The sequence below is a fragment of the Dama dama genome, chromosome 16, assembly GCF_033118175.1.
Source record: "Dama dama isolate Ldn47 chromosome 16, ASM3311817v1, whole genome shotgun sequence".
Taxonomy (NCBI): Eukaryota; Metazoa; Chordata; class Mammalia; order Artiodactyla; family Cervidae; genus Dama; species Dama dama.
In genome coordinates this window covers 2,922,824-2,937,856 of record NC_083696.1, presented here as the reverse complement: position 1 = coordinate 2,937,856, position 15,033 = coordinate 2,922,824, and the positions used below count along the sequence as shown (strand labels likewise).

General features: G+C 52.6%; 1 protein-coding gene across 4 annotated transcripts in view; it reads right to left on the bottom strand.

The window, feature by feature from the left end:
- The window catches only part of CDK5RAP2 (CDK5 regulatory subunit associated protein 2), a 176,535-nt gene that overhangs the window by 124,608 nt on the left and 36,894 nt on the right, over positions 1 to 15,033 (bottom strand). For all 4 annotated transcript variants that reach the window (XM_061163293.1, XM_061163294.1, XM_061163297.1 and 1 more), the window contains exons 6-10: positions 10,591 to 10,714; positions 7,609 to 7,763; positions 3,519 to 3,681; positions 2,322 to 2,375; positions 1,357 to 1,476 (exon numbers count right to left, since the gene is read on the bottom strand). In XM_061163293.1, the coding sequence (XP_061019276.1) occupies positions 1,357 to 1,476; positions 2,322 to 2,375; positions 3,519 to 3,681; positions 7,609 to 7,763; positions 10,591 to 10,714 (616 nt within the window). The remainder of the gene's footprint in view (positions 1 to 1,356; positions 1,477 to 2,321; positions 2,376 to 3,518; positions 3,682 to 7,608; positions 7,764 to 10,590; positions 10,715 to 15,033) is intronic.

Below are 15,033 nucleotides of genomic sequence, written 5' to 3'. Positions count from 1 at the left end.
TCCCTGCCTCCACCCTCTCCCTCCGGCCACCCTGTCCGGATCCGTCTCATCCCCCGGGAGGGGCGTACGATCACACCCCTCCTGCTGCAGCCGCTACCCGAGCAGCTCCACGTCCGACTCCCACCAGCACCGCTGCCCCGCACGCACGACCTCTCTGGCTACTCCGCTCCTCACGCAAGCTCTGCACCTGACGCTCAGACAAGCTTCAACTGTTTTGCTTCTGCAAACATACAAGGAGCTCTTTCCTAACTTAATGCTCTGACCAACGTTCTCTCCTCTGCACGAGATGCCTTCCGCGTCTCCACCTGCCTTCCCACCTAATGCTTGGTCCTCCTTCAAGGTTCAGCCCAGGCACCTGCTCCCAGAGGAGGCACTCCGCTGCGCTGCCCAGAAGCTCCAGAAGTCACTGAGGGTGGCTGCGGTGGCGCGCCCACATCCTCTCTGAGCTGGACCAGGCCCGCTTCCCTCCAGCTCCAAAGCCCCCTGCGTGTCCCTCAGTCACAACACCTCACGCCGCCTTTTGTCTCCACTAGACTTGCCGGCAGAGCTGCGCTTTCTTCTCTGTATCTGTGCCGAGCAGTGACTGATCCGTAATAGATCATGATCCTCACAACCGCAAGAACACAAAGAACCATCGGTCACCACCTTGGATCCCCAGGGCAGCAAGCCGGTAGCAAAAGTCAAGGGGGACTTCCGGCTGGGGTGACCGGGGATACGGTGGTACCACCAACGCAGACAAAAGCAAGACAAAGTGGAGCCTGACGGCGGATGAGGGCGGGGACGGAGGTGCTGGGTCTGGCTAGAAAGGACCAACGCGGAGGAGCCTGTGAACACCAGGTGAGATGTCAGTCACGGCCCTGCCTCCCAAAACACCGCTATCTCAATTTTCTACTGTCTTTCAAAGGACTGGACCTACTCTTCAACACGGTAGCCACTAGCCACTGGGGCTCTTGGGCACTTGACATGTGGTCTGTCTGACTTGAGATGTGCTAAGCCTATTCGGACTTCAAAGACAAAAGTCCGAGTTTAAAAATGGTAACTACCTCATTATTATTTTTGTTTTCTGGCTTACATGGTGAAAGGATAACATTCGAACTTCACTTGTTTCCTTTTACTTCAATGTGGCTGCTAGAAAATTTTAAATTGCACCTGTAACTCACATTATATTCATACTGGACATCCCTGGATTAGCCTCTACAGAAGAACTTCTAACGGACAATACAACCCTTCCCCTACTTTCCGCACTCATCTCAGCTCTCTTATAAACTTTATACCTATAGCTAAAAATTTAGGGTAAGACAGGCCAGTCACAGAAGCTAACAAAGAAAAATCTCACTTCGGGTGTATCCAACATACCTCTTTTTCCTTCGCCTTTAATGCCATGGTTAGACCCTGAATGGCTTTATCTCTCTTTAAACTATTTTTCTTTTCCGTAGCAATTTCTCTTTCCTTCTCTCTCAGGTCTTCCCGAAGTGCCTAAATTAGATTAGAAAGAGATTCACTAAGTTGATGCGTTCTAACCAAAATGCACTGTAAATATATCTTTAAGAGCACACTCAAACGCAGTTATTCTATCTTCTTCCTGTCAACCTGTGATTAATGTTTCCAAGTAGCGCTGAGCGTTGCGGCATCAGCTCCCAGTTACTGTGTTACCGCTCCCGGCGACGGGGATGGGTGGAGAAAGGGAATCAAATCAGTTAGGATGATGACAGCTACTCCCACGGGAAGGACTCTAGTGCCTTCTGGAGCCTGGATTCAGTCACAGCAGAGCCTCGGAAACCGTACCAGGTTATTTGGGGGAAATACCAGATCATTAATTTCACTCCTTAATGCTACAAAAGCTAGCAGAGAATCTGGTTTGATGGAGACTGAATATACACATTTAGAGTCTGAGTTCATTTCTAATCACCACTGCCTCCCTCCCAGGCTGTTGTGAGGATCAAATGAGATGATGGACATGAAAGCGTTTTCTCTGCTGCAGGCGTGACTCAGACGTCAGCAGCTGTGACTGGGGGGGCCCCCGAACAGGGGCTCTGCAGTCAGACTGGTGGGTCCAAATCCTTGCTACGCCTCTTTCAAGTCTGTGACCCTGGGGATGGGACCTCACCTCTCTGAGCCTCAAGTGTTACATCTGCAAAATGGGGATGCCCACTCCACCAAGGCATCGCCGAGGTTACCAAACCCTCTCACGTGCCTGAGGTTTAACTGGCAGGCAGTGCACTCAATGACTGACACCTACCGTCACACAGAATTACCTGCTGCACTCAGGAAAAAGCCGAAGGATACATCCTCAAGACATTTTCAAAATTGTATCAACATACCTGGATCCTCTCTTCAAAGCGATTTCTCTCCTTTTCCCGCTCCATCTGTGCAGCCTAAGAAAAGGCATTCATTGGTGCCCAGAAGGAACCCACAAACCAGGAGCTCCCCCGGAACAGTGAGAATGAGCACTTCGTTTACTTTCTGTTTCCCGCTGCTGAGGATCTCATGAACCCAAGCATCCACTCCGTATGTCTCACCTGAAGTCCGCCCGATGGAAGAACATAAAGACAAGTAACCCCCGCTGGCTGACCACCAGCCCCACGGAGCACAGACCAAGGAGCTGCCGGATGGGGCAAAAGCCACTACTGCGCAGCACACGGGGGGCGAGAGGCGTCAGGCGGAGGGGCAGACGCAGGCCCGCCACAGCCAGAAAGCAGCCAGGGAGGCGGGGGGTTCACGGCTGGGTCGGGACAAAGACGAGCCTGCTCCACTGAAAGACTGAGACCTTCCATGCACTTCGACACGTCCCTGGGCACGAACGGACCCACAGCCACCCTGGGTCCAACCAGAACCAGAAGATTTCCACCGGGGCTGCCTGCACCCCCGGGCCTGCCCACCTGCTTCAAAACAGCCGGCCGTGGGAGCCCTGGGCCGAGGGCAGGGGGCCCGGGGGCTGCGGGGTCTGAGCCAGGGACCCACCTCTTGGAGCCGGGGAGAACAGAACTCTCTGAGCTGTTTCCACACTCAACGAGGGGACCATGAGCTCCGCCTCGCAAGGCGCCAAGATTAACTAAGGTGCAGTGCTGACCCGCTTCGAGTGCTGCCAGGCCCCGATGCAAGTTACTCCCATTCCCCACCGCCTCTGAAGCTTCAGACCAGAGCTGGCCTCAAGCCCGCCTCTATCCCCAGCGACAAAACAGGTCCATACCACACCACCCTACAAAAAGTCCCATAGATGAAAATAAAGTTCCCAGGCCACAGCATATTAACACATGGTAAACAGAGGCGTACAGGTATGGACTGTATGTTTAACCATCTCTACAAAAACCCGAGACTGCAAAGAAAAAAACTGCCAGGGCCCCTGGTAAAGGAGGATTTCTGCTAATTCCTCAGCTGACAACAGGGACCTGATATTTTGAAGGCCAGTGTGTGTGAACTTCGGGGACCGGATATGCACTCATTCCCACTGGGGGGTCTGCTCAGGTAATTAAAGCCCCACCCGCCCCCCCCCCCCCAGCTGTGTGACGGCGCCTCACCTCAGCCTGCCCCTCCCTGTCTCCCCTCAGAGCAGCAGAAAGTCCTTGGAGTTCTCCAGACGACACGGCTTCATCAGGAGATGCCATCTGAGATTTCTCCTCTTTAAGGCACTGAATTAAAGCGTCTTTGCTCTTCAAAGACAGCTTCAACTCCTCAATCAGTCTGAAAGAGAACACAATTTAAATATTAATTCTAAGCTGTTCCCTTAGCTCAGTGGAGCAGGAGGAGGTAGGAAACGGGGCCAGACACCTTCAAAGGAGACGTGTCCAAGGACTGAGGAGTTGCATCTTGCATGTGGGAGATTAAGGGCCAGAATTCATGGGGCCTCAGCGGCCCCTCACCTCCAGCCCGGCCGCGGTCAGTCCACCGCTCGGCAGCCAGACCACGGCCAGATTGAGTCACCCTCCTGCTCAAAGACTTTCATCAGCCCCCACTAGCGACCGCCACGGATTATGAATTTGGGCCAGGTGTGTGGGGGTGTGGGGGGGTGGACCATGAAATCTTCTCTCCCAAGGAGATCTGGCAGTAAGACTAAGGAAACAGGGAAATGGGACCAGTAAAGCAGAACCGCCGCAGTGAGCCTGAGAACACAGACAGCGTCTCTCCCAGGCTGCTCAGGGCAGCGTGTAAAACAGACTGGCTGCCAAGGTAAAGGTCCAACTCCTCGGCAAGGCACTCAAGGCCTTGGCTTAAGGGCCAAGGCGGCCGGCGGCCCTGCTGACGGCCACCCTCTCCGTGGACCTCCGTTCTGAGGCTCGAGGTACCCCGCACTCCGGCTACCTGGAACCCCCTCACAGCTCTGCTCCCACCCCCGCCTGATGGACGCCCACCCGTTCACCGGCCACGGTCAGCCAGGCCCCCTCAGGTAGAGCGGAGCATGTCCCTCTCTGGGTCACCGAATTACTGCTTACCCCGTAGGAACTGCTCCCTGACCTCAGCCAAGCTATTTAACCTCTGAGTCTGCATTTCCTCAGCTATAAAGTGGGGACAACTCGCTTATGTGGAATGAAGATAAGCTATTTATAATGCTCCCTGGCTCCAGGCACACGACAGACCTCGACAAACAACAGTGGCTGTGATTACTTTAAAAAAAAAAACATTCAGCATTAGCATTTTGTTAGAGGACCCTCAGAAGAGTCTTTCTAGCTAGGCCTGGAAAGCACCTCGGAGGACAGAAAGAGCAGCGGCTCGGAAGTCTGAGCGCTTCCTGGGCACAGGAGGTGAAGGGGAGGTGTGAGCGGACAGCAGCTGAAGTATCCAGCAAAGCGGATTGAGTATCTGAAAATTCCTGTCCACCTACACAAGTCCTATACTGAAATCCTAACCCCTAAAGGTGATGGGATTACGATTCGGAGGTGGGGCCTTTGGGAAGAGATAGAGTCGTGAGATTGGAGGCCTCATGAGCAGCAGCGTGACTGGAGCTGCTGGAAGTCCCCTCGGGCCAGGGGCCGGGGGGCACAGCGAAAAGCCCGAGGCCCAGACCAGGACCCTGGTCCAAGCACGCTGGCATCTGGCTCTCAGACTCCCAGCCTCCAGAACTGTAAGAAGCGCATTTCCACTGTTCACAAGCTGCCCATCCGTGGCGTTTCGTCATGGCACCCCAAAAGGATGAAAACAATTGAGCATAGCGGGGACCAGGCAGCGTGGGGGCAATGCCCCCCAAAACCTGGAAAGAGGACTAAGACTGCTCTCTGGGGTTTCACTCTGAAAGCATCACACAGTCAACGGGAGAGGAAAAAGTCATCCAACTGTACTTAAAATGGACTTGTCGTGCTGCGTCTAACTTACACTTCAATAAAACTGACGTGTTTTAGTTACCTTAAGAGGACTTCCCTGGTGGCTCAGATGGTAAAGCATCTGCCTACAATGCGGGAGACCCAGGTTCAATCCCTGGGTCGGGAAGATCCCCTGGAGAAGGAAATGGCAACCCACTCCAGTACTCTTGCCTGGAGAATCCCTTGGACAGAGGAGGCCGGTAGGCTACAGTCCACGAAGTCACCGAGGAGCGGACCGTGGCCAACCCGGAGCACCTGCCTGGCTAAGGGAGCAGCCTCGGCCCAGCACGACCCTGGCCCAGCCCCGCCGCGAGGGACAGATGGGAGGACCACACAGGCAGCTGCAGAAGCCCCCGGAGCGGACCACGTGCTGCGCTGTGCTCAGTCGCTCAGTCGCGTCCGACTCTTTGCAGCCCCGTGGACTGCAGCCCACCAGGCTCCCCTGTCCAAGGGATACTGGAGTGGGCTGCCATGTCCTCCGCTAAAGGACCTTCCCAACCCAAGGATCAACCCAGGTCTCCCACACTGCAGGCGAACTCTTTACTGACTGAGCCCACAGGGAATACAGATGGAGAGCAAACCCAGGGAACTTCAGGAGACCACTGTGGCCGATGACGGCTCAGGAAAGCTACTGAAACACTGAGGAATGAAGCAGGCCTGCTTCACTAAATAAAAGCAACAAATAGGCCCCAGGTCATTAAATGAAAGAAAAAGCAAGTCACCACCTTCTGCTGATTGAATAATCAGTGCTGACAGTCCTTGTTTGACCTCACAGGGTCAGACACTCCTCCCCAACACAGAGGAGGAGCTAGTGACACAAGCCCGAGGTTTACCAGAAGAATGAGGAAGAAAGCGATCTTTCCCCTCCCCCGCTTCAACTTTCTTTTGATTATAAAACTGTAGCCCACTTACTCCTCGGGACAGAGCCCTCTCACCTGACCACTTGCAACTCTCACAAGCATCTTATATTAATAAATCTACTTCTTGCCTATCACTCTGCCTCTCGCTGAATCCCTTCTGAGCTGAGACACAAAGAACCTGAGCCTCAGTAAGTCCAGACACCAGGTGAGTGAGTCTAATTGAAGGACGGTGGGTTCAGATCCCAGTCTAGGTTTTAGCTGGGTTTGTGTTCCCACATGTAAGTCCCGCTCAGAAGTGCGTGGTATCGCTGCCACACCTTGCAGGTTTTTAAGAGAAACTGGAAATCTAGATCTTCACATGAAATTAGAAATTTTTCTTCCTAATGTTAGCAACAAATTGAAAGTTTTCAAAATACTGTGTAGGCCAAAAATAAGTGTCTGTGGGCCATATTTGACCTTCAGGGCTCCTCCAGGCCCACTGCCTTAGAGACACAGACTAGACGTAAAGCCAGATTGAAGGAAAGCAAGCAGCTAGGTCACCTACCTTTGGGAAGGGTGGTAGGAGCCCAGGACACAAGCCAGATCCTCCCAGGGAGGGCTCTGCTCAGTGGCGGCCGGTCACGTGACAGATCTGGCTCCACCTCACCAGGGCATGACCACAGATCCCTGTTCATCCAGGTCTGTGCTTTGGAACTCACCTCTGACCTCAGTTTAGCTTCCTGGGCAGGCCGCCTTCAGGGAGGGAACACAGTGACTCTAGCCCCAGGAGCTTTCCACCACTGGGAGGGTCACACCAGAGCCAGCAGAAATGCAGGGCTGGCTTCGGGGAGGGTGGCAGGGGCCTTTCCACCTGAGAGACAGCTGCACGTGCAGGCGTCTCCTGAGTTACTACCTTGCTTCATCTTGTGAGCAATATGTCTATGCCTTCCAAGACTGTTTTTCCCTTTTTCCTTTGGCTACCAAGAAGCTTATGGCCAAAACTTGAATGCTAAATTTAGTATGAGCAGAACTTTTCAGCATGAATTTCTGCGTACTAACCCTCTATCCTCATATCACTACCCGATTCCTTTTATCCTGACTTTATCTCTAGTTTTCTCACTACAGGGACCAAGTAGAAAAAGAAAGGAACAAGGATAGGAAGGGGATAACTCCTTCCCTTGTTTTGGATCATGCCGTGCTATGCTAAGACACTGCAGCCGTGTCCAACTCTTTGTGACCCCGTGGACTGCAACCCACCAGGCTCCTCTGTCCATGGGATTCTCCAGGCAAGAGTACTGGAGTGGGCTGCCATTTCCTTCTCCAGGGGGTCTTCCCAACCCAAGGATGGAACCCATGTCTCGTGTCTCCTACACTGGCAGGTGGGTTCTTTACCACTAGGGCCAGCTGGGAGGCCCTGTAGGGGATCATGCCGCCAGATGAAAGGACGTCAGAGCCTCACAGGGGTGCGGGCCCACCTGTCCTTCTCTCCCAGGACCACAGCCATCTCCAGGTCCCCCTCGCGCATCTTCTTCATCTCTGAAAGCTTGCTTTCCAAGCTCAGTCGAAGAGCCTTCTCTGATTCTGTCCCAGCAAAGGCCTTTTCCAGTTCTGCTTGGGCGGCTTTCACATCCTAGAGTTAAATTAAATGCATTTGATGCAATTTTTCAATACAATTGGGAACATTTTGAAAGGAAATTGGATTAAAATATAAATATTTATGACTTTTTCTCCGGCACATTTCCCCTCCCTGAATTGTACTACACATGGGGAGAATCAGTAATAAATACATTCACCAGCCATTTTCCCCCTCTTATATCCTGAAGAGTAATAGGCATTTCCAACAGAAAAGACTCTACAAGCACTGTATTTGGGGTTTTGAAAAATCGGATCAATATTTACAGCTTCAGTGAGTACGAAGAGGAATGTGCTTCTCAATACCTAAACATACATAAATTCCTAAGAGTCACCATCATCTCCATACACATTCATCCCACACCCCACTGCCCCCTCACTATTTTTTTTTTAAGATAATGACTACACAACTCGAAAGTACACTTCCTAAACCTCCAAGGTGATTTAGGTGGTGAAAATCTCTATGTTCTTCCTGAGAGCTCAGAGAAGCCAAGAGGGAAACTGTCTAGACCGTTGTGTGAGGGGAAAGGTCCTGGTACTCAGGAAAGTGACCTGATAGTGAGTCTGAATCTCCGAGCCCTCGGGCCGGCAGCCTCTGATTGCACCACAAAGAGGAAAGTCAGATCGAACTGGGCTCAAGACCCAGCTCTCCCACTTACTCGCTGGGTGACCTCGCGTAGCCCCTTAACCCCCCCTGAGCCCGTTCCCAACCTGTAAGACAGGAAGCGGGACCTCCCTGGCGGTCCAGAGGCTGAGACTATGAGCTCCCAATGCAGGGGGCCAGGGCTCGATCCCTGGTCAGGGAACTGGAGCCCACATCCGCACCTGAAGGTCCCACCTGCTGCCCCGAGGACCTGGTGCAGCCAGGTAACTGACTAAAACACAGAGAACGGATAACCACCATCTCTCCGGAGCTGCTGGGAGACTGTCACATGCCTGCAGCATCCCAGGAGGCTCCAGAAATGCTGGCCTCCCCCCTCGCCCCCTGCGTCCACACTGAGTCCTCCACCACCGCCTTCCCAAGGGTGAGAGCCTGGTGATCTCGATGGCAGCTGGGGAAACTTACCAATATTCTGAGACAAAAAACAGCAAAATCTATTATTTGGTGAGTGCCTACTGATGCCGGGCTTTGAGCACGGAGCTTTATTTATATTATCTGTGATCCTCACTCAACTCTAGGATGTTATATCCTGAGAGACAGACGGGCAGCTCAGTGCAGAAGCTCGGCAGGCAGACCACCCGGCACTCACTCTGCGCCCACGTCACCAGGATTGTTTTTAAAGAGGGACAGTAAAAGCATTTGCCTCATACAGTTACTGCAGGGGGGAGCTAAATCCGTGTATGAGAAGGCTAGGAAACCCTTCGTGGGTGCGACATGCAGCGTCTCAGGCGTGGCGAGCCCCCGTTAAGCGCTGGTTCACCACAGTTATCACAATCACTGCAGAGCAGGCACCTGCGGCCTCATTTCGCAGATGAGGCAGCTGAGGCTCAAGGGGCAACTGTCTTCCCCAAGGTGACAAACTAGTGACAGAGCCGGAATCCAACCCCGTACGTCAGGCCAGCGTTACCCTCAAGCGCAGGGAAGCTCTAAACCGGGAAACCTAGGATGACTAAACCAAGGCTGAGCTTCCTAAAGTCTCAGAGCTCCATTTTAACTGAAGTTCGGAATCTGAGCTCCAAAGACTCTCCTTTTGCTTTCAGCTCAGCTGCTTATGATGCAGACTAGGTTCCCCGCCCTTTCTGAGCCAGTCCTCATCTGTATTTTGGACCTACACACCCCCCTGGGGCTGCTGTGAACAGGAAGAATGGAAAAGACCATCATCAACCAAAGCGCAGTACAAGCGGATCTGCTTTTTGCATCCAGAAGTGCTCTGAGGTGTCATCTCCCCTCTTACCTGCTCAGAAGAATCAAGGTTACAGGTAGAGAAAGTGAGATGAAATGACAAACTTCAGAGATCAAGAATGAAGGGACTGCGATTATTCCTCAGTACTAGCTTAGCATGAAGAAAACTTTCTAACACCTAGGAGACAATATATTTTGGCCAAGAAGCTTCCTGCCCCCCACCACAGTCACGGGGAGCACCTGGCCGAGTCAGTGGGGGAACTACACAAGCGGCTCCCCGAGAAGAAGGTCAGTGAGCACGGGAGGTGGGGGAGCCGGAGGCTGGGCTCTGGGGGCCAGGGCTGCGCCAGTCGGGAAGCCTGGCTCCGGGCTGAGCTGCATTAGGCGAGCCCGTCCCTAGCTGGGCCTCAGCTTCCCCTTCTGTAAAGAGGCTGAACTAGACGAGAAGAAGGGTGATGTGACAGCCGGAACACAGGCTTTAGAACCAGCAGCTCTAAGCTTAAAGGGGCTTCCCTGGCGGCTTTACAGGAGACACAAAAGACGCAGGTTTCATTCCTGGGTCGGGAAGATCCCATGGAGTGGAAAAAAATGGCAACCCGCTCCAGGATTCTTACCTGGGAAACCCCATGGACAGAGGAGCCTGGCGGGCGACAGTCTATGGGGCCACAAAGAGATGGACGCCACTTTGCAACTAAACAACGTTTAACCGGGGATTAAGCTTGGACTAGTTAGTGTTTCTCTGTCCTTCCGTGTCCGCACCCTCATCGAGAGGATGCAGACAGTAAAGGGCAGCGTGCAGGGTACACGGGTGTGGATTCCGTATGCTCAGTGCCCAGAGCAGGGCTGGAGCCCAGGGAGTACTCGGTAAGGGGGCTCTTGCTTCTGTTGACACCCTGACAGATTACAGGAAAAAGTAGCAAAGTTCTGCCCCCCTGTTATGAACCCACTGTGAGGACAGTCTCCTCGGGGCTTGCAGACTCGCCTCTTCTAAGAGGTGTATCCTCCTGGTCAGGACATCTTCGACCTGGCGGACCTTCCTCTGAGCGTCCTCCTTCACCCGCTGAGCTTCAGATCCGCCCCCTCCGGCGAGGCTCTCAACTGCTTTGCTGTGAAAAGAGGCAGAGGCGTAAGATGCACGAGAGTGACGGTCAGACGGTGATTCCAGCGGCTCCAGAGAGACAAAGGGTACTTGCTGGTCCCTTCTCCCACAGACCCGTACTGAGCAGTTTTGGTTTTTTTTTTAACATTTGTAATTCACAAGCAGAAATAATGTAATATATAAATGTATTAAATCAATCATGCAGTACACCTTTGACCTACACAATGTTATATGCCAACTATATTATAATTAAAATACATATATGTAAAAAAATTTAAAAAATAAAATACGTATATGTGATATCTGTGTATGTGTATATATACATATACTATCCAGTGATTTTCTTAAAACCGGAATTACTAAGTTAAAGGATAAGTGCATTTTCAAGGCCTCTGACCAGCTACGGCCAAATCCCCAGCACAAGACTTCCGATCAGGCGCACCTCCACGGCCGGCAGGAAGGGCGGAGGGCGGGTGTGAGCAGTGAGCAAGGGGCAGGTCGCAGCGGACTCCCACGGCGGCCCCGTGGTTAAGGTGCCGCGCTGCCGCTGCCGGGGCTCAGATCCAAACCCTGCTCAGGGAACGAACATGCCGCATGGTGCTGCCACAAAGAAAGAGACAGAAGGAAAGGGATCGGGAAGCAAGGAAAATAGACCTGAGGGGAAAGGGCGGCCCCTGGAGGGAAGCGTCTCAAAGCCAGCGCGGCCGCTCTGCGAGCACCAGTGGTTACTGCAGGCCCGAGGGGAGGGGATCACCCGCTCCCCGCGCCCCCTCCACCTCCGACGCAAAAGCCAGAGCTCGTGCTGCCGGGCGTCACCGGGCGCCCGCTCCACCTGACCAGTGGCGGTGGGGCTGGCACTCCAAAACCGGACACAGGGCCAGCACCACTGATGGCCTTTCCTTTTGGTTCTCAAAAGAGAAAAACAGGGTCAGATGGGAATTTCTGAGACAGACTCAGAGCAGGTCTCATCGGATTTCCAAAGTGACTGCGGGTTTCCGGAAGGCAGAATAATAAAGGAAACGGCTCCACCTAAAGCTCGTTTTTCAGAAAAACGGCAAAAGAATAAATCTATTCATCACCAGCCTCGCGTGCCCTACTTTAAGGGTATATAACATTTCTCCAACCGGGAGTCACGTGATCAGACACTCACATGTACAGGCCATGTGCGTTTCTGACTGAGAACAATGGAGAGTCAAGAGGGCCACAATTGCCGTCCAAGTCTCAGACTCGAGTCGCCTACGAATAAAGACTTTATTCATATCTTGCTCCCTTTTACCAACAGGCCTTCAGAAGGCCCCCCCGTGTCATGATATCATTTTAATGGAATTCAATGTGAACAACTGCAAAGAAAGAACAGGGACTCTAGGGCTGAACAGATCTGCTTCCAAATGCTGACTCTATTACGCCCTCAGTGTGACTCTGGGCAAATTACCTCTTACACCTCGGTTTCCTCATTTGAAAAATGAGATGATTACCTCTTAGAACTAACGTGCTAACACGCCTTCGCTCCTCTCTGAGCTGAGTGCTGCCTGCTAGGCCGAGTCCCCGAGGACCGCGGTGCTGGCCCCTGCTGGGCGGCTCTGAGCGGCCTCGCTGCCCGCCTCGGCGGGTGTCTGAGCTGAGAACAGAACCTCTCCGGCTGAGACTAAGGCCACCACGGCCACCTCCCGGTTAATGCCATGAGATGTCCTCAGCCCTGCCGCCCCATTCCCCTCCATCATTTCCTGATCAGGGCTGTCTGGAATTCACAATGACTCACAGTGATTTCTACCACTCCTCAAGAGGCAGTATACATGGCTGAAAGATTTCTCTTTTAAAAGCTTTCCCCTCCTGAGCCTTGAACACAGGATTTTTCCAATCCCGAACTCCACTGACTACCACAAATGTTTCACCCCTTCAGTTTTACAGGAACTTCTCTAGGAAATTGCTTGTTCCACTACCCTCCCCTCCACCTGCGCCAGCCCCCCGACAGCCAGCGAGTGCAAACACCAGCCCCAGTCTGAGTCGCACACATGGTCAAGAGGCTGACTGCAGCTTTTAACAAGTGCTGGCGTTATTCAGTTCGGTTGCATTTTAGTATGCCACCAAAATGTATTCCCAATAATAAATGTTCCAACTTTTCATTTATCATCTTTGTATTTTACAGTTACTGCAGCAATAAAATTTATACTCAGCAGTATGGTGCGATTTTCCCCTACTAATGGAATTATTATTTTTGTTTGTGTTTTAAAGCCACAGAGATAAAATTTACTCCGACAATATGTCTGCTTTTGTTCTTAATGTCCCCTTACTGTAACTGAGAAATATAATAATAGAAAGCCAGCAAACATATATGGTTACTCCACGGCAAGGCGGAGCGAGCTCCAGAGGAGACCAGCTCTGGTTCTGTGGCCAGAAGAACTGGGCAAGTCCTCCCGTCCACTGAGCCTCGGGTTTCTCTTCACTCAGATGGGAATACTGGCTGCCTCAAGTAGCTGTTATAAAATCAGATGCAATAAAGCATGTCAAGCGCCAGGCCTAGGATCTGGGCCAAAGTAGGACCTCAACAAATGTTAGTTCTCGGAAGGTAGGAGGGAAGCTCAAGAGGGAGTGTTACATGTGAACTCACAGCTGATTCGAGCTGCTGTACATCAGAAACCAACACTGTAACGCGATTATCTTCCAATTAAAAATGCGCTTCTGAAAAAATGCTAGTTCTCTCCTTCTTTCTTTACAGAAACCTCTCTTTACAGAATCTGGGGCAAGAGAGGAGACAGACAGCAAGACCAAAGGAGAGAAAGGGTTTAGAGAAGTGAATCTAACTCAGCTTTCCACCCAATACAAGAAAGAACTTTCTGGGAACACCACTCCCGCTATCCTTTTTAACCCTCAACATTTCCTCTTGATTTTTTCTATCCTAGTTGTGGTTCTTTAGGAAGGGCAAGGGCTTTTCCTGTAACAGATGCTGGGCAGTTCAGGGTCAGGACAGGCACCTTCAGTGGATGCTTGGTGGACACGGAGCAGAGCCGTGGCGGGTCATCTGCACAAAGGCCCCAGGAAGCAGCAACAGCGGAGAAGCCAAGACTCAGAAGCTAAAGACCCGGCCGCTGACCAGGCCAACCCAGGGCCCCTGCCCTTTCCACGGGCCCGCCTCCACTCAGGTAGGGGACCAGACTCGGGGCTTCACCAGGTGTAGTCAATGCTGGAGAAGCGAGAGTCACATGCAGGAAAATAAAGCGCCCGAAACCCAGCGCTGGGGTACAAGTCAGGGCCTCGAGTCCTGATTCCAGCTCAGGTCTCTCCAAGCGGGTTTGCTGCGCTCTTTCCCTTCTCCAGGTCTGAACTGCCCGCGACAAAAGGGAGGTTTTTCCGAGAAAGCTGCCTAGCTCCCAGGATAATGATGGACGGCAAGTGAACCTGAAAGCATCTTATCAACTGTGCAGTGTCGCATACACGCGGTGTCGCATACACACGGGGTCACATACAGACAGTGTAGCATACACGCGGTGTCGCATACAGACAGGGTCACATACAGGCAGTGTCGTATACACGCGGGGTCGCATACATGTGGTGTCACATACATGCACTGTCGCATACACGCGGTGTCGCATACACGCGGTGTCGCATACACGCGGTATCACATACATGCACTGTCGCATACACGCGGTGTTGCATACACATGGTGTCGCATACACATGGGGTCACATACAGGCAGTGTTGCATACACGCGGGGTCGCATACATGCGGTGTCGCATACACGCACTGTGGCATACACGTGGGGTCGCATACACACGGGGTCACATACACACGGGGTCACATACAGGCAGTGTCGCAGACACGCGGGGTCGCATACACGCGGTGTCGCATACACGCACTGTCGCATACACGCGGTGTCGCATACACACGGGGTCACATACAGGCAGTGTCGCATACACACGGGGTCGCATACATGCAGTGTCTCATACACGTGGGGTCACATACAGGCAGTGTCGCATACACACACTGTCGCATACACGCACTGTCACATACACACACTGTCGCATACATGCGGGGTCACATACAGGCAGTGTCACATACACGTGGTGTCGCATACACGCGGTGTCACATACACGCACTGTTGCATACACACACTGTCGCATACATGTGGTGTCGCATACACGCGATATCACATACACGCACTGTTGCATACACGCGGTGTCGCATACACGTGGTGTCACATACACGCACTGTCGCATACACACACAGTCGCATACACGCGGGGTCGCATACACACGGGGTCACATACAGGCAGTGTCACAGACACGCGGGGTCGCATACACGCAGTGTCGCATACACGCGGTGTCGCAT